Below are 24,924 nucleotides of genomic sequence, written 5' to 3' on the forward strand. Positions count from 1 at the left end.
AGAAACATGGTGAGCGACAACCAGGTTACTGTGATACCCACTATACACGCCATGTGCACTGTTGAGTCAGTTTTTATCTACAGAGTACACTAGTAATGCAAAAAACAATGGAGGGAGACAAACCGAAATTTCATTTCATATCAAAACCTCCAATTATTCGATTATTGTATATTTCCATGAATTTGCTCCGCCAAAGGTATTTCAATCAGGAGAGCATTATTATAATGCCAGATGATGTGTCCATGGGTTACACTGAATATATTTGGCGCTTGAACTCGGCGGGGAGATTTGAGATGGCGCTGTGTTTGCCCTGAGCGGCAGCAATGAATGAATCCCCCCGAGGAGTCCAGACACTGGTGGTGGTGGCTGAAGGTTCTGCTGGAGTTGGCTGGAGATGCGATGGGTTGCTGAATGAAAGTGGATTGTGCTTGGGCGGCGCAGGGTCGGATGGAAACACCAGCAGGCGCTAGAGGCAGAAATACAGCACATTTAGAGGAGACGGCAGCAGCTGATAGGCTAGCTCGGAGGGCGTGACTCTTGGCTGTTGATCAGCTGATAAACTCGTGACTCCTCTGACAGTGACAGCCAGTATGGAATGTGAGCTGCTGGTGAGGCGGCCATACAGGTGGGGCCTACGAGCCTGGTGTGAGGGGATGGTCTTCCTGTCTGAACTTACACTAGAGCTCCATTTGGGACTTAAAGCTCCTTGTGTTGTGGTTGTGTGCAGGAAGGTGTTTAAAGTGTTTCTGAATCTTTCTTGTATCACAGTTTCAAGTTATTTCTCTTTGTCAAAAATATGTGTTGCAAAGAAGAATTTGTTGAATTTTATTATCGTGATATAACGAAATTAAAAAAAAGATGGTCTGGGTATCATGCCATAAGGTTTTCAGTAGAGTGGTGTGAACATGTCACATCTCCCACACATTCTCCTCAAATTACATTTAAGCAGAACCACTTGAAACTCTCAAGTGAGGGATCAGACGCATATGAACATGTAGTGGATATTGAAGTAGTTTCAAGCTAAATACTAAAACACTGTATATGCTTTATATGGGTTCTTTGTCAGTAATGTGTGTGTATGTGTAAGACAAAATCAGGCTGGTGGAGGACCCTTACTGTGTCGGTGATGGTAATAGTTTGCCAGCGCCATGGGGGAGCTGCTCAGCAGGCATTGGTGTGCGTGTGTTTGTGTGCACGTAGCAGCAGGAAAGGGTAGATCAAGCCCCACAGTGCATGTCCCAAAAGCCAAGTCATCAACCCTTTTAATCCAGCCCAGCAGGGGTGTGTTTCTGTTTTTGGGAGCGTGTGTGTTTGAAGAAGAACGTCACCATAACTTCTGCCATGAACTTGGTTATGTTAAACTCTGAGGCAAGGCATAAATATGTCCATAAATATGTTCAACCGGACATGCTTCTTTAGTCTAGACATGAACAGGAATTTCAGCTTCTCTACATGTGTTGTTGTTTTTGAAGTTAGTTTGATGTGTCTAATCTAGCACTCCCTCTCTCCCCATCCTTCTCTCTTCTCTCTTCCCCTACAGGACGAATGTCATAGGATGAACACTGCTGGTGGGGTGTGTCTGTCTGTGCTGTCCTCTCTCCTGGCCCTGGCTGGGGCCCTGGCTGCCTTGTCTGCCCTCGCTCTAGCTCCTCTCTCTGCCCTGGCGGAGGCTGCCTATGGGGCTGCCCACGGCGTCCCCAGCACCGGGGTGGAGGGGTCCCCCTCGCCCGTCTCTTCACCATGCTCGAGCCTTGTAGCTGGGGTGCTCTATGGCTCTTTCTCCCTAAGGGAGCTCTTTCCCTCCAGGGCACCGGGCTGTTCCTGGTCCCTGGAAAACCCTGATCCCACCAAGTACTCCCTCTACCTCCGCTTCACCCGCCAGCCTGTCATCTGCCGGACGCACTCCCCAATGCTCCTCTCTCTTGACCACCACCTGGCCAATCAAAGCTGTCCCCTCCCCTTACAGACAGCTGCTGCAAGGGATCAGGAAGTCATCGATCTCTGTGGCAGCCAATCCAACTCAGAGGGACCATACTCCTTCCTACAGTTTGATAAGAACTTTGTTCAGATCTGTTTAACGAGACATCCAGCAGAGGATGAGCCTCAGGTATCTAAGGAATTGCTGGAGCTGAGACTGGTAGAGGTGTTACTCATCAACAACGAGAACTCCAGTCAGTTTACCTGCGGCGTGCTCTGCCGATGGTTTGAGGAGTGTTTACGCACCGGTCACAATGGAGTCCAGGAGGTTTCTGATGGAGATGGTTGTGGGATGACCCAGACGGGATGTATCTGTCCAAACCACAACATCATGGCACCGCCTATTCCGTTGATCCCGGAGACGCCCCGCAGTTTCAGCAATGGCTCTTTCATTCCTGATGACTGCTGCGTCACTGAGCTGCATTCCAATGAAGCGATTGCCATAGCACCCAGAGATGTTCGACAAGGTAGGAACATTTCTAACATAAGGACACTTATACTTGCACAATAACACAATTATGTCTTTGGTAGCCCAAACACTGTAAGAACTAGGGAAGGTAAAACATTTATTTAACAAGTTTCAAACTGTTTCGTAGATTTCTTAACACATTTCGTAAATGACTGAATAGATACAATTCATATTCAAATGCTTATATTCACAAGGAGTATAACGATAATGACAAATAAAGATTCCTACAATGACAAATCTATTTGGTTTCAGGACATAGAAAAACTAAATTAATATTTTTTTAGGGTGTTATAAAAACATATTGCTCCATAATTCCTGGCAATGACCGATGGAGGACATCTCTGACTAAATTCATGCTGATTATCAAAACGTCTTTTTTTAATATATTCTCCTGGTGTAGTGTCAAAAAAGGTTTAAACATATAAAAATATCAAGTCATACATCTTGTAGAATCGCAACATAACACATTTGACATAGGCACCAAAAATGCCGAAGTCAGAGAAATAAACATATAGTCCTAGCTCTAATAACAAAATATAATCAATTGTTTACTTGTGTACCCAGCTTGCAGTAAATGGTCCTGTACTTGTACAGTGCTTTTCTAGTCTTCAAACTACTCAAACTACGTGACATCATTTACACCACCTGCCCATCAGAACTAACTAACATTCACGCACAGCTACGGGAGCAATGTTGGGGTTAAATGTCTCGCCCAAGGACACATCGACATGGGGTAGCTGAGCCGGGAATTGAACCACCTCTCCTCTGATTGAAGGACGACCCTGCTCACCACTGAGCCACAGTCGCCCACACGGTAGCAAAGGGCAAAACAAGTTTTCCTTGTTATATTGGATTTTGATACCAGCTCAGGGAGGTCCCATATCTCTGCTTGAGAGAGAATTTATTATTTTAATTTTGTTTGTTGGCCTGTAATTAAAAAACGAAGAAGTTCAAAGGAGCCCTTTAAACCTTCCATCAAAAGATTTGTAAATGGCTGTCAGAAATTCATGCTTCTGATCTATATTTTAGAGATTCCCCCATGTGGCCAAGAGGTGTGGCTCCTAGCACTGCAGTTACCATGCTGCACGTGAAACCATCTGTTGACCATATGTTAGGACAAGATCTGATTTGACACACATTTGTCTTCACACAATTACATCATCATTTTTCCTATGGGTGCATTATAGGCATGTTAGCAAAGTGAAAAGCACCAATTAGTATCCAGTTATTCTTATTGCAAGCCTTTTACAACACACTTTGCACACATACTGAGAGCTCTAGGGAGTCTTACCTTGCTGAAGGGAAGGTTATCGTTCTCTGGATTCCATCAGCGGGGATGATTTTATCATCTAAATTACTCAGAGAGGGAGAATGGGAGGGACAGAGGAAGAGACTCGGGTGTAAGAGGACTGATGTGCTTTTGCTTGAGACGAAGGCAAAGTGGATAGCGGTGCTCGTTATATTGATGCCAAGTGTCGGGGTATTACTTAACTTAAGCCAGTTGCCAGTTGCATTGGAGCGGTGTCGGCTTTCCCCGCGTCTCACCTCAAAGACACGGATATTGCGTACATATTGGTTGGCGGCTGGTCACTCTATAATCAATCACCTCTCATAGACACTACTGTGAACCGCAGAGGGCCCTTGATGAGAAGATAGCCTGATGAAGTGTGGGCAAGCCTTTGAGTGCAACATTTTCTTCCAAACAATTCCCCGATGTCCTAATTACCCTGAAATAGCAGAATAGCTGTAAACGCAACATTGCGCTGTCAGAGTGAAAGCCATGTTGCCTCTATCCTCCTCCTGTCCCGTTTGTCTATCCACTAAAAGGCAAACACTAACGCTCTCTCAGACTCAGACTCTTTAAAACACAAACTTAAATTCTTGCTCGGTCTCTCCCGGTCTCCGTTTCTGAATCTTTTTCTCACGTTTTGACTCTGCAACCCTTCTTGCTGCTTTTCATTTTCAAAAGAACACATTTATTGATCTTTGCATTTGACCCATCCTTAGTTATTAAGGCGCAGTGGGCTGCAGTGAAGCGTTCGGGGGGGCATTGAGTGCATTGCTCAAGGAACACGTCGACATGCAACTATGGGGAGAGCGGGGATCAAACCGGGTACCTTGTGGTTTCGGGACGAACACTCTCCCCATGCGGTACAGCCGATCCACTTCCAGAACAAAGCGCACTTGCGAGTGCAAAGTGATTGAGATGTATGTGCCCACAATTTTAGAATTATGAAAATTCTCAGACTCAGATTAAGCAGATGGCCAAATAGATCATATTTTATCAAAGGGGGTCCCTGTAGTTGAAGGTTGGAGCCCACACCCGATGCATCATAAGTACATGGAGAATGTGAATAAATGTCAGTGTCTTGTGGGTTGATTCACGTCAAATCTCTGTGTGTGTTTGTGTGTGTGTGTGTGTGTAAATGGGTGAATGAGAGGCAAATTGTAAAGAGCTTTGGATGAAAGCGCTATATCTTCCTATTGTTATTCTGGCTGAGATGAACAATAGTCTGTTATACTGGCTGACCTTCACTAAGCTCCTTGTATAATGTCTGTATCGACAAAAACCTCAGCAGTGCCTGAAGCTGAGTTTTCTGTTTGTGTTGAAAATAGTTCATGTTTATTATGGGTATGACAGGTAAAAAGACTGAATTACACTTTGCGTTAGGTTACATATCTTAATTAAAAAAATGGCCCTGTAGAGTTTGGGCTGTCAATTGTCCTGGGCCATTGGCATTCTAATCTGTAAACGCGTTACTACATGACACTTACCGTGTTTTACATATTTGAACCACAAATATGTAAAACACAGTTAAACAAATATTGTCTCATTACCATATAAATTGGGTATTAAGGGACAATGCAAACTGAATTATGCCATATAAAATAAGTAAGCTATTTATTTCCTACTTATTTACTTAGTGAATGTATGTTTTCCTGCTTTGATTGAGAAAAGAAGGCATCACATACACATATGTGTCCATGCGTTTGTCTGTACAGCAGCATTAAATAACCTCTAAAGCTAAACTCGTAGGACAAGCTACCGATCTCCCTCCGTATCGCAATGCATACATAGATCAGCATGTAGGCCAACGCACAGCACATCCATGCACTAGAGTCTTATGGCCAACTTCTTCACATTTTTTCTAACTTCCCTGCTCATGATGCAAGTCTTAGAAACCATGTATATATTATTCTGCGCTCTCTCTCTCTCACACACACACACACACACACACACACACACACGCACACACACATACACACACATATTCAGTGGTTGACCTATTGAGACATTGTGTGACTGAATGTCAAGGCTGCTAGCAAGAATAAAATAAAAACTCCAGATCTGGTTCGGTCAATCAACAGCAGCCTCCTCCAACAACCCAAAAATAGACACATGTCATATAACTGACATGCAATATGTTTGACACAAAAACAAATATCCCGCTGTGTACCACCTTCTCATTTTCTTCTCTTCACCATGGTAATATTTTCATTGTATTGATCTCTGTGCTACCCTTCCCTGCCTCTACCTTTTCTTTTTTTCCAGCCCAAATGATCCATTAACATCAAATTCAGCTGCTGTTGGTTCTGTACCAAATTTATTTTCCTGACTGAATGTGTTTCAGAAAGTTTGAAGACATGCACAAAGTATTTTTAACTGAAATAAAATGTTCTAGGGGAGCTGCTCAGTTGTGAGGTGTTAATAGTGTCATGGCGTCAGCCTTGAAAGGCATTCTCAAAGCGTTCATGAACCCCTTTCAGAGGCTGGATAAGCAGGAAACTGAAAATATGTCAGTCAAGCCTGCTTTCTACATTGAGTGCACACACAGGTTTAATCTGAGGTCCAAGCAATACACAATTTATTTTGTCCTTATTTCTCACGTTCTTCATCACTGTCTGTGTCGACTACTGAACCTCGACAACCAGCTCCGTGTTGCCAGTGATGGAGGCGGTGTGCTTTCCAAAAGCAAATTATTATTGTTAGAAACAGCAGCACGAGTTAATCACACTTTAATAGTTTGTATCAAATATTATGCACAATACTTTATAAAAAGATTTATAGTGCACCTGAAAAATGTATTTGTACAGGTGTTTATAGAAAAGCCCTCTTGAAATGTCAATTTGGTACGCATGTCGGTAGCTCGTTCCAACACTTTGATTAAGACTAAAATGTCTATTTCAGGATTATGAGACTCATGTCATATTTAATGATTGCCTGACATTAACGAGGGCCATCATGTACAATACTTGAGTAAATAACCAAATGCCAGCATAACCAATGGCATTCCAATCAGCCTCATCTGTTGTTCATATTTCATAGTAATTAGCAAATGTAATCATGCCAACTTGATACACAACATTTTATTTGCTCGCGTTTACTGTAACATCCTGTGTGCTTCCTGTTTTATTGTGAAGTCCTTATCTCTTGTGTTTCCCTGCACTTCCTGTCCCAATCAGGGACAGTCTGCCCTGTCCCTGATTGTTCATTCCCTTCACCTGCCGTCAGCCACTCCTCTGCCTCCTGTATGATTGCAAGCCCCGCCCTCATTGTTTCCAGCTGTGTCTCGTTCCCCTGTGTATTTAGTCTGTGTCTACTCCTTGTTCTTAGCCAGATTGATTTTGTACTACCCGTGTGTTGCCCCGCCTTCCAGCCTGAGTGCCTCGTCCTCATGTAAGACTTTTTGCTCGTAAAGAGTTTGTTCATCTCACTTCGACTCCTGTGTTTTCCTCTGCTCCTGAGTCTGCCACTGCCCTCAGAAATATTACAGAAATGTGACATTTACCCCAGCCTTACAGAGGCATAGTACAGAATATAACCAAAGCAACCAGCGTATTCATGGAAAACTGGGTCCAAAATTGGTCCCTGGAGCATTCTATATATTTTACAAAAGCTCCAGAGGGACAATTGCTCAACACCTGAGACACATTCAGAAGGTCAGAAAGACAAGTGAGGGTGACTTTTATAGAGCTAATTGGAAGATTTCCAACATAGTTATACAGTATGGATGGATGGATGAAGGATAACGCCATGTGTACGTCTATATGTGTGTGATCCTTCTACGTGTTGAAAATAAATGTGCTGCCGCCTGCATGTCCGCCATCCATAACACTGCTAGCACAGCGGTGAATATGTCACCGTGATGGATGCTTCCCGGCCCTCTTTTCCCTGGTGATTGTGATCCACAGGGCAGAAGGGTTTAGAGCTATGGTAAGGACGTCCCTATTGCGTCACCTCATCACTTCCACTTCAAGTAGCTCAACTCGTGATAAAATTGCACTCAGACACCAGATTTATCTTATTGTGTTATTGTAGGTTTCCTCATGATAACAGCTGTACAGGGTTGTAGAGATATGTAGGTGTTACATCATTCTAAGGAATATCTTTACATAAGGTGTTAACAGTGACACCATGTTCTCAATCATTCATCAATCATTCATAATGAAATCATACCATCCTCTGTGCGTTGTCTCATCCATCATGTCCTTAAAATTAATTAGTTGGCTTGGATACATTATGTTGCGGCTGGAAGTAGAAGCTTCTCTCTAAAGTAGGCTCTACGTTGGTATATTTTCACTCCTCAGTTTTCATCTTATCATGGATTATCGTGTTATGATTTGCTATATTACACAGTAAGAGTAGCAGCATATTTAGTACGTAACTAGCGCAACCCAAAGCTTTTTTTATTATAAAGTTTCAATTATCTCAATAATAACAAACCAGGTTAAGCTACCTTTTGCTCGCTTGAGACGTAACACTGCCACGGGGAGGACATGTAAACATGCAAACTTGGGAATCAAACCCCGGTCTTTCTGTGAGGCGACAGCGTTATCCACCACACCACCCAGCAGCCCCAGTATGTAGTACTTTCTACCCTGGCGTCACTGGGAATTCTCATTAGCTAGATATGATTATATGGATGGTGTGGATTATGTTTTTTAGGTGAAATAAAAAAGGCATAGAGAGAGACAAAGACAGAAAAAGGGTGTGTGGGGGGGGGGGGGGAAGAGAGAGAAAACAAAATCTAGAGAGAGGACTGGGATTTGGCTGATACTCTTGGGACCATATCACCCTTGCATTGAGCAGGAGCCAGTGGTCCATCACTTCACACACACACACACACAGGCAGCTCATCCCTTCCGCATGGAATACTATCTGCTTCCCTGGTAATTAGAGCAGAGAGAAGTTTGTGTGTGTGTGTCTTTAGCAGCATGGGCCAGAGATGTGTTTATTTTCACATCGTGCTGGCATGAAGCACATACAGGTTTTATTAATACCCTTCAACTTCAACAACACACGACACATGCACACACAGGGAAAAATGCACAAATTCCCCTGTTGATGACAAAGGGTAATTGCATGCAGTGCAATACAGTAGCTGTGGTTTTCCCTGAAATGAATGAAGTCAAACAGCGAGAGTGGATGTGTGAACTATCTGCTCAGGGTTGCAACAGGATTAGTATTCTGTGCTCATGAGCGATGGCTCTCTCTCTCTTCCTAAGAGCACTGAGCCCCTTTATGCTCCAGCAAAAGCCCTTGCATGCACGCGCACGCACGCAAGCACACACACACACACACACACACACACACACACACACACACACACACACACACACACACACACACACACACACACACACACACACACACACACACACACACACACACACACACACACACACACACACACACACACACACACACACTTATAGACATTCACGGACATACACTCCTTGCCATTTATATCCATTCCTGTTTTCTCAGCAGATCTCTGCAGATCAGATTGGTATACATTACACTGCCTGGCCTTGGCAGTATTTCAGAGAAAAACTCTACAAAAGCCAACTTCCTATTGATGCTATTAAAAATGTCATAAATCAAAATAAAGGAAAAGTTACAATGTGAACCTACCAACAAATAGACATATATTTGTGAGAATATATATATATATATATATATATATATATATATATATCCCCCTGTTGATATCCGTCGTGGGAGACTGTCTTCATTTGACTGTGTGTGTGTGTTGGAGAGTGTGTGAGTGCGTATGACGTGTGTGTGAAAGAATGGATGACAAAAAGCCTCAGAGCTAGAGACGGTCTCAGTAGGCTCAAGCAGCATTGGAGTGGTCGTAGAGCAATTCGATGATAATGGCGTAGAGATGTATTACCACTCGCTACACTGCACGCACACACACACAACTTTGTGTGTGCATATATATATATATATATATATATATATATATATATATATATATATCACAAAGTAGAGATGTCAAGAGATGTATACCTTCATATTCTATTGAAAGACAAAGTAGGAAATGATCCACAAGTATGTCACAATGTATTTATATATAGCACATTACAGTATCCAAAGCCCTTTTTCTGATCCCAGAGGATTTAACTGGTATAGGTGATAGGACGAGGGCCAAAGGTTGGCTTTGAATTAGGTCCTTCACTCTGTCTCCACCTCATGAAAGTTGTATGACGTTAAGAGGCGAGCGGCAGCGAAGACTGAGTAGATTTGTGAGGATATTATATATTAGATATAGAAGGGCGTCGGAAGTTTGGACCCACATGTGAGCAAGTAAAATGAAGTGAAGTGAGTGAGATGTGGTAGAGGCACCAGTGGGCCAAATTAGCTAACCTCTAGAGATCACCCATACCCCCCTGTGGATACCCGTCTTGGAAGACTGTGTTCATTTGACTGTGTGTGTGTGTGTGTGTGTGTGTGTGTGTGTGTGTGTGTGTGTGTGTGTGTGTGTGTGTGTGTGTGTGTGTGTGTGTGTGTGTGTGTGTGTGTGTGTGTGTGTGTGTGTGTGTGTGTGTGTGTGTGTGTGTGTGTGTGTGTGTGTGTGTGTGTGTGTGTGAGAAAGAATGGATGACAAAAAGCCTCAGAGCTAGAGACGGTCTCAGTAGGCTCATGCAGCACTAGAGTGGTCGTAGAGCAATTCGATGATAATGGCGTACAGAGATGTATTACCACTCGCCACACTGCACGCACACACACACACTCACACTAACACTGTCTGTATCGCTCTCTGGCCCAGTGACTCCTAGTCAAGCTCCAGTGGCTTCATGTCATCGATTAACTGCAGAAAATAGACAGGCATCCCATAGTACACCTGTGCCCACGGCAACAGTCATGTGATGCAAACCCCTGTAGGCTCGGGTTTTCATGTGCGTGTGTGTGTGTGTGTGTGTTTATGCATGCGTTTGCTAAAGTTCCGGTTGTGTGATAATTTGAGAAATATTGCAATGTCAAACTCCAAGCATGCAAATCTCTGTGACAGGTTTGACAATGTGAGTGAATATCGGTCGTTGTGGTTTTATCAAAGAAATAAATATGTTTATGCGATGCTGCACACTGATTTTAAAACACAAACTCCTGCATTGTTGCTTTGGCAACAATGACATATGTTAACAAAGCGTTGACATGCAGTTTGGAGCCAGGCTTTTGATTTAGGCAACCATTTATGAGAAGTGAGTGATGGTCCACCTGTCTGAAAAGATATTTTTGTTTCATGGCCTGGCGGAGGCAAACAGCTGTGCTCTGCAGTGTGATTCTTACGTCTGTTACTGGAAAACAAGCCACAAACTAGGAGCCAACAGCTGAATTGAAACAGACAGAAATTCATTGAGCTTCTCATCAAACGTATTATGGTAACGATCTGATCAAGTCTCAGCAAACATATTTGTTTGGTGTGTTAAATTGGAGAAATTATCTTTTTGTGCTATTTTGGGTGCTTAAAGAACCGTTACCGTGACAAAATCCAAGGGGCGGTAACATTTTATAATAACTGCACGCTATGAAGCATTACTGAAGTACGAGTATGCACGTAATTCATCGTTTCTAAAGCATTGTTGCACACTATATAAATGATGGATTCACCTTTTGTAAATGAAGTGTTGCTTCATTGCGTGCAGTTATTATAAAGTGTTACCGAGCCACAGGACCAGAAAGAAACTTCTCTCGGCCTCCAACATGACCAAATATTACAGAGACAAACACACATAAACGGTAACACTTTATAATAACTGCACACTACAAAGCATTATATAACACTTAATTTACAAATGGTATTAAGTGTTTACTCATACTTAACTAATGCTTCATAGCGTTATGCAGTGCAGTTATTATAAAGTTATTCAGCCTTTCTCTCTTTTCTTGTGTTTGACATTAGGGGCTGGAAAATGGTTAGGAAACATGGAGGCCATTAAAGATGTTATGGTGGTAACTTTTTTATATTCGTTACTTATTCATTCTCTATTCAAACTCGGTGAAGATTAATTTGGAATGATGTTCGAGTGCTTCTTGGTCGGAAGGCAGACGTGATTTGTGGCTGAGAGGACCAAGAAAGCTCTGGGAAAAAGAGGCCAAAAAATAAGCTTGTCCACATCGGGGCTCGTGCTTTTCCTCACTACAGGTATTTATCGGCTCCAACTCCGACCAACAGAGTAATTTGTCCCAGCAGTAAATGTTGATTGTCAACTTTCCCACAGATGACAAAAGCCAGATGTTCACGGGTGATAGTAGGTGTTGTGGTACACAGGGTTTAGTTGAGCTCATAATGCACCCACATGAATCAATTATTTTCATCAGGTTGCTAACACAGTCACTGTTAATTTAAGTAAATAACTCCTCGTGTAAATGTTTTTCGCCCTGGTTTAAAGAGCTGTTCATTTTTATTTTATTTTATTTTTATTCATGAAAGAATAACGTTACTGTGATGGTCTATGTGATGCAGACATTTCTTTTGTTTTGCGAGCTCATCCATTTATGCAGCTAGAAAACAATAGAGGGTATCGACACATAAAGATAGTAATATTATAAGTTTTCCAAAGAATTTTCCCAACACGTCGAATAGCATGCAAGCTACTCTTTAGACGCAACTGTGCGTGGAGAGTGCGGCGTTGTGACCCATGTGGCCAACAATTAGCCACCTGAGCCCACAGTGGTTAACTCTGCTTCTGTGTGAGCATGCACATCATACAATTATGTGTGCATCTCTGGCGATATGTGCGGAACAAGATGATCTAACTTACCGAGCCATTGAGAAGATTTGCAGCGGCAGTGTAATTACCTCTCGGTACTGTGATCTAGTATGCGCGGGACCTGTCACCTCTGAGGTGGAATGCTACTGAAAGTGCCAGTAGCCGTTGACAACCAGTGGTTATCTAATGCCTCTCTGAAGGTGCTGTAGGTGCGGCTTCCATACATTTCCAGAAGTGAGCGGTTGGTATTGTCGCCATGAGAGACATTCTAAGATAGACAATAGGGAGTTATTGATACTTACCAGCGGAGGGATATGACAGATAGTCTGCCATTATGGAAATGTTTTTTTTTTTTTTTACATCACATTATCAAGACAAGATGGATTTCCATGCTGTTGCTTCAATGCATTTGAGTTCAATGCATAGGACTTTATGTTAATGTGGTTCTGAGCTTTCTCTGTGGTAAAATACAAGGTTGATGCATCATACAGCCACGCTTACTTTCTGGCTGTCACCCACACCTCCTCTTTACCCGTAAGATGTCCTTCACGATAAGTGTCACAGTGAGACTCTTCGCCCTGCAATGTCTCCTCTGGGGAACTCGTTTGTGTTCATGTGGCTTGACGCGAGGAGAATCTGTTGGCCAGACACCACCTTACATGATGGATAGAAGTTATTTATCCTAATACAGGAAGGGAAGGTTTACACCCAACTCCAACATACACAAACACATTCAGAGATGTGTTCACTCATGCAAGACACCCGGATAAGATAGTTGTTTTGTGTTTCACATATTGTCGAGACATGCTTATTAGTATTTCACCCCCAGCCATGAAGTATGAAAATGTTTTCTTCTTTGATGTTGTCTGGGTAGGTCACATATTCACAAACACCCAAACACACGCCACAGCAGAGCATAATCGGGTATGCCTGTGTGTGTGCATTATGCCTCCTGAGTGTGTGCTCACAGTACGTACCTGTGTGTTTGGGAATTTGTTGTCAAGTGTATCATCCATTGTGTACCAATTATTCCAATAAAATGGAATAAAATACTTGTGGTTCTCCTCCTGAGGCTGGGTCTGACTTGGGTAGTGATGACACCCAATGAAATACCAGATTATCATATTTACACACACACACAAACACACACACACTAACTGCAGAGATATGCATGCACAGACATGAATGCACACACAATTAAGTAAAAACATAAATGCAAAAACATATCCACCCCCAACCCAACATCACAGACAAACAGATGTGTAACAATGACATCTGAGTGACAGTCGCTCATGCCCTTGCTCAGTCAAAGTTACTTAAAAAAAGAAAGTGGGACTTCTTTCTCTCTCGGTCTGCCTCCCACTCTCTTTTTGTCAGTGTGCATTAGCATCACCAGCCGGTGTGTGGCAATTAAATACATCCCTGGGCAATGAGGCCCTATTTAGAAATCATTACAAGACAAGGAATTCTTGCCCCACGAGTTAAGCAAAAACACATGGGAAAGTGAGTGTGTAAGAAAGAAGACGGTGAAGACAGTCCCTACTTGGCAATTTCACAATAATAATAAAAAAAAGCACATTTGCAGTAATGGCATGGGAAAAAAAAAGTAAATTCTCTTTTTTTTTTTTTTGCCTTTTTCAAAATGATCAAACACAGATGTCCTCACGTTGTTGGGAATATAAAAATGTATGTGTGTCTGTTGGTCGATGCTTGTGTGTGTGTGTGTGTTTCCTACCTTCACCATCCATCATTCTGTTCCACGCTCTTTGCTTTCAAGATAACTCTCCCCCCTCAGACCGTCTCCAACAGGGTTTTGAAACCTCCCCTCCCTGCTTTCATCCCCGCCTCCTTCCCTGCATGCTGCCTAGAGATGATATCATCTACATAGGAGTCTAATGGACCAGCAGCGAAACACCATAGTCGACTACAAGTGTGTGAGAGAGAGAGAGATGGAGATGGATTGGCTTAAGAAGAGCTCAAATGTGTTTTCCTAACTGATGTCCTTGACCGTAAGCATGTGTGTGGCATTGTTTTCATTTAGAATATGTATTAGTGACCTCTCACAGGCAGACATACTTATTGTCAAATTATTGCCCACGGTATTCACGAGTCGGTTATCGTTTAACATATCATTTGTTTGTGAATAAAAAAAAACACATGATAAAAGAAACAAAAGAAGAAAATAAAAAGTTCTCCACAGTCAGTGATTCAGAAACTCTTTTTACACCACGGATAAACATGTTATGCATAATTGTGAGATCAACTTTGAATAATGAGCCCATTACTCTTTTCTTTTTTTTCTTTTTTTTTTATTACTGCGACCGTTAGTGTTTTATGGTCTTTTTTTAAAAAATTATACAGTAATCTGCATATCTATTGTTTTGATTGGGGGATTTGAATTTAATCTCCAACAATTCTGCTGCCTCATGTTTCAGTGAGCAGATGTGCACGCTATCATGCAAACAGAGAGAACTTTCGCCTAATAAATATACAGCAAAGAGTGAGACGGAAAAAGAAGTGCACAAACAAACCGTACATCTTGCTACTACACTGACTAGGAATATTATTAAAGTTTATGATGCATGTGAACCCATAAATTCATAAATAACGGGTCAAATATCAGCTTGCCTTTTTGTTCTGTAGGGGACATTGAAGCGAGGTATGCTTCCTTGGTCTTGCAGGAAATAAATGTGCTTTGGATTCATCGACACATTGGCTGCTATAAGCCTACTGTCACACTACAGCAGTTACCCGTGGCGGATTTAATACCGCGGGAAGAATAAATACTCTTAGCCCCTATCTCAGTCTCATTCCCTTTTTCTGTCGCACCATGCTGAAAGTATTTTTATGCCATGCGGCCAATTCTCCCTCAAATGTGGTCAAGTGGAGCTGGATAGATATTTTTGGAATGCAAATTGTGTTAAAAGTTCTTCAACGGGAGCATCTACATGGGCGCCGGCCCCTCTAATGTGCACCTCTAATATCTTGTTGATGGCAACACACTTGGCACAGAGCCAAAGCACCTCGCTGCCCTCTCTGTCTCTTGTGCACAGCTGCCTTGAAATTGCATATTGTTTATATGATGGTAAACTATTCATAGAGAAAAATAGCTGGGGAAACTGTCCATATAATCCCCCATAAACTGATATTGAAATCCATAACACACACACACACACACACACACCCGTGGAATGAGAGCTGACACCCTCAAGGGCACAATGGAATGAATGACAGCAGCATCCGCATGTGTCCATCCTTAGTGCCAAAACAATCTGCTCAAACACCGACCGATATGCACGCACAGATGCCCGTGCGCACGACGCCCCCCGTGTACACACAAACACACACAAAGCTCCCGGACGGATGCTGCGGTTTGGGCGTCGGTATCGATCGACTCTCGTCAGCATGTCCTCAATAACAAGCGCTGTCCCCGAAAGCGCTGCAGCAAACCTGTCAGGAGATGGACGCAGGAAAATAGGGAAAGAGAGAGTGTGTGTGGGGGGAATAACGGGGCTGATGGGCGAAATCTACTGCATGTGATCAACCACCTATCGGGGAAACAAGCGGTGCTGCGTGGGGAATGTCTTCACCCACGCTGCATTGCCACAAGGCAGAGCATCCTAATTTGTTCCAGACTTTTTACTGTTTTATTTCTCCTCTGCAAAAGCCCGGCTGAAGATTATAAGCAAGGGCACAGTGGCTGGAACCAAAGCGCATGCCTGATGATAATGATGAAGTATCTAGCCACCCGGCTAACGAGAGCCCAGATCAGCCCTGAGTCTGCTTGCTATGCAAATTTCCCTCAGACCAGCAATGAATCAAATGCGTAGCAAACCAATGTTTCTCTTCGCAGCACTTTAGCAAAGCCATCATTCACAAAGCGCACGGCAAAGGCAGGCACACTCTAGGTGAAATGCTAAAAACATAAGCTCATGCTTATTTGAGCCGATTGAATCCATGCAGACGCGTTTGTGTGCGCATGTGTGACACTTCAGAGCACGATGGCCTCTAACATTGAGTTGACAATAACAAGGCTCCGGAGACAAATTCCTCTTAGTTGATGTTCTTGGCAGAGTAACACAGCGACATAAGACTAATCTTTTCTCTCTCTCGCTGTGTCTGACCTCACAGCACGCCTTTGTTCCCGCGGCAGAGATTTTTAATGCTCAACCAAGATGTTGTTTCTTCGTTACCGAGATTAATAGACGGAGGCGGGGAGTGCATGCGCAGAGCAACCCAAATACACAGGCATTTTCAAGTAATTGTATATCCTTCATTGCCTCTTTTTCTGCCTCTGCCTATCTCTTTCTGTCCTCTCATTATCGTGTTGCTCTGCCAGGCCTGTGGGTTCGCCTCTGGGGTGTTGAACGGGCAGAAGTAACAGTATGACAGTAATTTGCTGGAATCGAAGGTTAGACAGGCTCACTTTGCCTTTTAAAAAGGTGTCATGAAGGCCAAACAGCAGACCTTTTACACCACAATTAATCATGTAACGCGTGTAGAGAAGTTGTAACTTTTTTGAATCTGGATTGATGGCGTAATTGGATGTTTAAACATGGATATTACTTATTAAGCAAAGGCACTCTTTACATCTGTAAATTTATAAATTTGTAGACAACAAGCAGCTATGTACTCACATGTAATACAAGCGCATGCACAAACAGACAGTGACAGGCTTTTAAGTCTTTGTCAGATTAATAGCCACTTTCTCTCGGTAGTCGATAAATGCTTCGGGGAGTTCCCTTAAGGCTGCAGGATATGTGTGTGTGTGTGTGTGTGTGTGTGTGTGTGTGTGTGTGTGTGTGTGTTAGAAAACATCTAACAGGTATCATGGGTCAACCTGTCACCACAAAGATGGCCAGCGGGAAATCATTGTAAGGTGATGAGGCTGCTGTGTTTTCTGTGTATGTGTGTGTGTGTGTGTGTGTGTGTGTGTTTGTGTGAGTGAGAGAGAGAGTGTTTGCTTGTCTTTATCTGTGCTCTTGTGTGTCTTTCTACATAATCTTTATATATGTTGAAAATAATAACCTAGAGGAAAAGCTGTGTTTTTTTTGTTTTTGTTTATTCTAATGCACCTTTCACCAAGTCAAATTCCTTGCAATAAAAAGTTCTGATTCTGATGCCGTTGAACTATTTTTTTGTTCAAATGGACAATGTGTAAGAGTCAAAATCATCACAAAATAAGAGCTTCTTGCTTTCTACTTTACGTTTTTCCACACACTTTGCAACCACTTATATACTGTAGAAGCCCGTTAGTAAAGAAAACTTGGATCCAGAGGTGTGAAGAGAGTGAAGGACTTTCTGCCGCTCACAACCACAGGATGCATGCGTGTCCATGTCGTGGGCCCTCTGGAGCTAGAGAGGTCAGGGTGTAGGTTTCGAAGCTCGTGGCTTAATCCTGATGCAATGTGGGCTGGATAATATAAGACTGGGGAACACTGGAGCTGCTCTGCACCAACAACCCCCCCCCCCCCCACCCCACCTCCCACCTCTGCTCCAGGGAGGGTTAGAGTTCTAGCTCGCTTCTCTGCTAGTGAACCCTGGCTGTTTAAACAAGCCCCAGCGGTACTCATTACCCTTTCCCTGGGCACACTCATGCACACACATGCAGGCGCACACACTCGGGAATGTGCAGCAGCACTCGTAGAGGAAAAGAAGCTCTTACAATCTTTGATGAAGTATAACAGAGCTGGACGCCGCGGTATTTTGCTCGGACAGCTGTCCCGTCCCTTATCAACCACTTGGCTTAAGGGGTCGTTACCATGGTAATGATGCTTGGACTGCCGAAGGGGTTGACACACCAACGCTCAAGAAAACAAAGCCTTTCGAAGTGGATCCTTTTATTCACATTGATAAAAGAAAAAAAGAAAAACGTGTGAGTATTGGCTGGAAGTATTCAGGTAATTAATCAGCGGGACTTTCAGCTGACGCAGGAACTTCCAACACAGGACTTATGAATACTGAAAGAGAGGGAAGTCATAGAGAGAAACACAGTGGAAGAGTTTCAATTGAAAGCCAGTGAACAACAAATACTCCCAGCACAAATGTAATTGTGAATGTAGGGTTATGAATAAAAACAATTTCCATGAGTTGACTCAATGTTTTGATGGCAAGTTAAATAGAGTGCATCGGTCCAATTCCCAGCAGGTTGTTTGTGTCTCACACTCCTCAGAATTCACAAATGAATGTCACAATGTATATATATATATTTATTGTAGTGTCACGGGCTGTCGCCAGGACAGGCTAGCCTGGGGCGGTGCAAAAAGAGAGCTGGACACAGGCACGTCCGAGGGTATTTAACAAAAAGTAAGGTTTATTTCCCATCCCACCAGCAAGGTAACGTCCAAACAACAAAGTATCAAAAAAGGTTAGAAAGTTAGAAAACATAAAACATCCCAGAGGAGAAAGTGGTTCATTAACCAAACAAAACTCAACACTGGTGAATCCAAGCTACGAGGTCCTCTTCTTTGTCGTCCTCTTCCAGGTGCTTGTGGGTTCACCTTCCACTTGTGTCTCCCCTCCTTCCCAGGTGCTCTCTCTTAAGTCTTCCAGCCCTGCCTCAATCAGGTGCCTTAAGCAGCTGCAGCTGGGTGAGCGGTGAGGCAGGCTGGGAGATGTAGTTCTTGCACTGGCGGCCATTTTGTAGCGCCCCTCCACTACCTGTCCCCTTGTGATGCCACAATATATATATATATATATATATATATATATACTGGTATTGCGGAATCACCAGTTTGCCATAGTAATACTGCAGTAAATTACATTCAAGCGTTTGTTTTTGTTGGTAGTAGCAGAGGAGTTTCACCTCATTTTCTGACCACATTGTATTTACACTAAACATTAACTCTATCGGTAGACTCTCTAGAACACAGACTGTGAGACAATGCTCATTTTGTTCCCAAGTTTACTTTGAAGCTGAGTATGGTGTACGGTTTTCTCTCCATTTATTGGTCATTACATTCACTTAATTCTACTCTTTTGTCTTTCCAAATGAAGCAATACCGTCTTCACACACATCTCACTAAAACCACATTTCTGTACAGACTTGACAGGGTGTCAAACTGCTTGACATGTGCTTAAATGTGTCTAAAAAACTAACAAAAAAATGAAATACCTTTTTAGCATGGGACACAAGCTAAGGCTTATCACCCTTTGTTGAGGGTGTTTAGTGATTTAAAGGCCGAAACACCCACTGATTCGAAGGCACACTACTGAGGATGTGTCCCAAAATTTAAATCTTAACCCAGTTTAAGAAATAAACCTCCCATGCCACTCTGTCAACATCACGGCAAAGCTCATGTGAGTGCATACCATCTATTGGCACAATGGATAGTTTTAACATCTCGTCCCGTGTTTTATGATTCTTTAGTTTTGCAGTTGACTGTGATATTTTTCAGAGCAGTCTCCATTTTGATCTGGACATATAGAAAAAGACATTTAAGGCAATGCTTGTATCTGTGCCATCTGTTAAACGTGGATAATACATAGGCTTATGGCAATCCTTTCGCAAAGGTTTTGGAAGTAGGACACGGCAAGGCAAGATGGAGGAAGAGGTGAGGACAGGGCAGAGTAAGTGATAATTCCACTTTGTGGTATTTTCACTTTCTTTCCAAGGAATGACTGCTGAGAAGTCGGCAAGAGAAGAAGAAAAGTGATAGACAGGTGATAGGGTAAAGACGACAAGTAGTGTGTCAAAGGGCTGCTGAGTCATGAAAGTGAGAAGGAAAAGTACTGGATGTGTAGCAAGCAGGTGCAAGAGTGACAGAGTGAGAGAGGGATGCTGTGATTACCGTGGCACATTTATGCCTAGAAGGGACAGGGATGTGATGGCTGAAGGTTTGAGCTGGGTTTTTTTTTTTTTTTTTAAAAGAAGGAGCAGGGAGGGGAAAAGGGAAGTGGAAATGGCAGACCTATATGCTTAAAGATTCCATGAGAAATATATTGCATCATTGTAATTTAGAACAATGTTTTTAATACCAGAACTGATAAGGCCCTTTTGATTATTTTTTTTCATTAGCGTTTCATTATTCTTCTGGCCTGTGGTATTGCTGCTTGACGCCAATCCTGCCAGAGAATGTGCTTCCTGGGTCCTGAGCAATGCACCCGCCGTGACATCTTTGCCTCACGAACCCAAATCACGGCTACTCCGAGGCAGACACACCAGTGAATAAGGTCTACAGGCTGGTTCACAAGAAAACCAGATTGGACTCACAAAATATGACTATTAAAATGTGATGCGTTAGCATTCCTTAAACTATCCAGCATGAAATTGAAGGCTCCACCTTAAATAGGCAAAGTACATTGTGCTGATAATGTCTCTCTTTCACTCTTCACTTTAAGTAAACATTTAAATACATAACTTTTACTCTCCTGTATTTAAGAGTTTTCAAAATAATAGTTCAGAGTAAAAATGTTGAGTAATTCTTCTACCGCTGACAGTACCAACATTCCCATTTAGTGAAAACTAAAGAAAGACAGCGTTTGCCCCGAAAACACTAAACCCGGCCAGGAAAAACACACCCAGCTCAGGTTTGTGGTCTGAAACATCAGTGAGACACACACAGCTGGGGGGTAATTTCCAAATAGGCGTATGAGTTGTTTGCTTTGACATGACATTATGAAGTGTAGACCGTGGATTGAGTTGCACCGGTCCTCTAGGTTATCTGCTTGTTCTTCTTGAATCCAGGGAAGTGAAGAAATGTTTGGATGCAAAATTACCCAGCATTCATGAGCGAGCTGGATCCAGCATCCAATGTGAACGGCAGTCAGTGAGCCAGCCGCTGTCTGCCTCTTGAGAATAACACGCTGGACTGTAGAGCCCAGAAGCTCCGCCCCTGCTGCTGCACAGAGTGCTGTGTCCTTGTTTATTCAAAGTTCATCAATATTGAACGCGCTTGCGTGTCCAAGTTGCATTAAATGTTTTTAAAAGCACTCGGCGGGGTCCCCAGCAATAAATCCGGCTTGGTTCGGTCTGTAAACTCCTGGGTCTCGTTGTCTTGCTACACTGTAAAATTCCGTCAGCAAGCACTCATGTGCCCATTCCACTTGGCAGATAGCACAAATCTGAGAGGATGCAGTGCTCTGTGAGCTTGTGTACTCTAAACAGTTGCCCAATAGCCAAATCTGCTGGAGTGGATATTGATTCTTAGTTGTGGAGGCAGTAACATTTCCCCATTACGGAGAACTATAGAACATATAGTTTATGGTATTTGGTAAGTGCTCACTTTTGTACAAAATAATGCGAGCAAAAAACAGTTTCTTCCAGAAAAAATACCCTCCCAAATAAACCAAGGTTTTCTCAATGGCGGATGGTAAAAAGAAATTGGATGAATAAAAAACGTGTATTCTCTTCAATTAAAAAGTGAAAACAAGCATATTTAAATACCTTGGAAGGAAAAAAAAAAAAAGAGACATGGAGGAGCAAATTATTTTTGAAGAATATATTATATAATCTATTTTAATTTATTCACATCTTGCTAAAATTTCCTCCAGAGAATAGATGCCTTGTGCTATGTCTAGCAGTGCTGTATTTCTTCCCACAGAAACGCATGCATACTGACACCAATACACACTCAATGCATATGCACATGCGTGCGCCCCCACACTTTGCTTCTGCTCCAGCATACAGAAATCTAGGACAGAGTCTTGTTTTGATGATTCACGACAGGATCATTTAACCAAGCATGGTGGTCTCACAATTAGAGGCATTAAAATTCCCAAAGCAACCTCGTAGCTGGTAGTTATTACAGAGCATCTCTCCCTGGGAAAAATGTGCAACCCCTGCTGACCTCCATAGCTGAAATTAACTCTTTAGCATGGAGCTCCCTTCATGCTGCATGACTGCACTGCTCCCTCGATTAGCCTTGTGACCTGATTACTCTCACCTATTTATCCAGGCGCTCGTTCCGCACAATACCTTTTCTCTCCTTGGATTAAATTGGCTGGAACATTCTGTAGCAAGGCAGGAGAAGGTAAGAATGAGCCGAAAGGCCCCATCTCCAGAAGTGATGAGGCCCTGGCAGTCCTTGAGCCCTGTAAAGGGGAAGATTGTTCTGTGTGTGTGTGTGTGTGTGTGTGTGTGTGTATAGACTACTGCACACATGAGCAGAGGAGGAGTAAATACGTATTTGACTCTAGGTATTTCTGCCTCTGCATTTCTTTAACATGGAGATAAAGGTTAATTTAACAGTATACTGGGTTACAGGACATGAGGAGCAAAGATGGATCATTGTGAGGATGGGAAAGTATGGATTCTCATTACTAGTGCCAATAGTTCCAGGTTTTATATTAAAACAATAATAATTTTCATCGTATGCACTTTTATTTTGCAATCAGGCAAGATCTTTGCTTGAATATGATTAGCAAAAGTTATGCAACAAAGGTACCTGGTTAGGTTAAGGGAACAACAGTGTTGCGTTAGGTTTCAGAAAAGATTGTGGCTGGTTTTGAAATTAGTAAGTTGTTTAAATGACTACACCCGATACGTAACTGGCATTAGTGAAGTATGGAGGTTCAGCACACCACACAACAAACTGTCCTCTTTGAAGACCCACACCAGAGTCTGTGTGGAGCGGGTGGGATTTTGAGTCTGAGGTCAATAGTATCTCCGAGTAGATGTGCACACAGGTATGGAAGGAAAACACATTATCACAGGGAAATGTTTATACTCAGCTGCCCCCGAAAGACTCCAACGAAAGTCTTCACTGATGCTGCAGCTGACGCTTCAAACCCTCACCTAGTTTTACACCAGAGTTGGCAATAACTAGCTACAGCTGTGTCGACCCCGCCCTCAGGTTGTTGGTGGAATGGCCCAGCAATCAAAACTAGTCTGACTCAAGACAATTGCAGGATTTCCTTTTTGTGAAGTTTCAGTTTTACAAGAATATGTCATTCTTGCCAAAACTAATTAAGGACAAGGGTCTGTTTACCTCAAGGTAGAAAGTAAAATAGAGCTAAGTCCCTAGTACTTGACAGTTTCCATTACCCTATAATGCAAACACATTTTGGTCAGTATCAAACATATCCCTTGATCCATGTGGTTTCAATATCTTACACATGTTATTGTGTCCACATCTCACTTCCCTCTAGTCGTGTCAGGGTTACCTTTATATTTTGAGCCAATCCTTTTTTTAACACCCATAATGCTTATATGGGCCCAAAGGCTATGACTCCAGCTTTAAATAATGCCATCCTCTGCAGGAACAGACATGTTGAGAAATTCCTCCTTCTGTCCCACCAGGGGAAAAAAGTTGTCCGAGTTACATTTGTTAACGCCAGATATTAATCTTCTCTGCCAAAGAAATGAAAGTTATTCAGAACGAGGACCTCTGTGATTAATGCTTCACATCACAGTATAACTTGGACCTTACCCGGCAGGCATATCAAAGATTATAATGCGCAAGAGGCCAAAAGTGCACTTCATGCAAGAAAACTATTTTCAGAGTATAGAATTACAGCAAGAAAGAATGTTCCGATATTAAAAAGATATTTAAGCGTAGATTCTTAATGAAAGGCCCTTGATCACCCATGACTACGTGCCTGATCACTCTTCTAAAGCAACTGAACTGAAGAAGGTTTTCTGAAGAACAATGTCTTCATTCTGGAGTCCTGCCTAGTGACGATGTGACTTTTCAAGACATATTCAAGTGCTTTCAACATAAATTAGAGATGATCCCTGTGATCGATTTAGGTCCCTCGGATGAAGATACTGATCCCAAATACTGATCCCTTGAACAAAGACAAATACAAATACTGATCCCTTAAACAAAGACAGCGTGTCTGTCAAAATGAAGGTTCAGTCAGAGATACTTATGTCAAGGAATTACCCATTTATAGCAGATGGGTACCGTGAGACTTGACAGTATTGGCTCTGCTCTTTGAGGGAGTAGAAAGAATCTGATTATTATTAGCACCAATTACGAATAATGAATTGCCTCTTCATAAACACTGACATGAACATTAAGTCTGAATCAACAATATTGGAAGCGTAGGACATGAGGAGGAGGATAGGGCATCAGCATGAATATGATTGTATTGTATTTGTATTGTATAGTCCTTTTGCCAAAGAATGGCATACAATTTAATAATGGATGCACAACAGATCCTCTAAGAGCTTTCAACATGTTGCTAAGCAGTTTCTTATAAAAGCAGGGTGGGTTTTTCTGGCACAACCTACTTCAAAACCACCAAATCATAAACATCCCATACAATACTGAAACAGACTCGTTGCTTTCTTTCTTCTTTTGGGTTTCACCTCATTTTGAAGCTCTCTTATCATTTGATTTCACATGGATACATCCATTCATCTCGCCTTGAAAAGAGAAAACATCAGAGAGTGTGTTTGATTCATCCCCCCATCTTGCTGTAGACATGAGCAATACCTTGCTAGTACTGCTAAGACAAACTAAGCATGTCTGTGTCTTAACCTGTGTGTGTGTGTGTGTGTGTGTGTTTGAGCAGAAGGGCTTGGGGGCACG

The 24,924-nt window shown here is 42.5% G+C and overlaps 1 protein-coding gene across 1 annotated transcript in view; it reads left to right on the top strand.

The window, feature by feature from the left end:
* The first annotated feature begins 1,555 nt into the window (after nt 1-1,555).
* Nucleotides 1,556-24,924, top strand: part of adgrb2 (adhesion G protein-coupled receptor B2) — a 126,155-nt gene continuing 102,786 nt past the window's right edge. The window contains exon 1 of the mRNA XM_034545263.1: nt 1,556-2,444. Coding sequence (XP_034401154.1) covers nt 1,556-2,444 — 889 coding nt within the window. The remainder of the gene's footprint in view (nt 2,445-24,924) is intronic.

Source organism: Cyclopterus lumpus, chromosome 11 (genome assembly GCF_009769545.1).
Source record: "Cyclopterus lumpus isolate fCycLum1 chromosome 11, fCycLum1.pri, whole genome shotgun sequence".
Taxonomy (NCBI): Eukaryota; Metazoa; Chordata; class Actinopteri; order Perciformes; family Cyclopteridae; genus Cyclopterus; species Cyclopterus lumpus.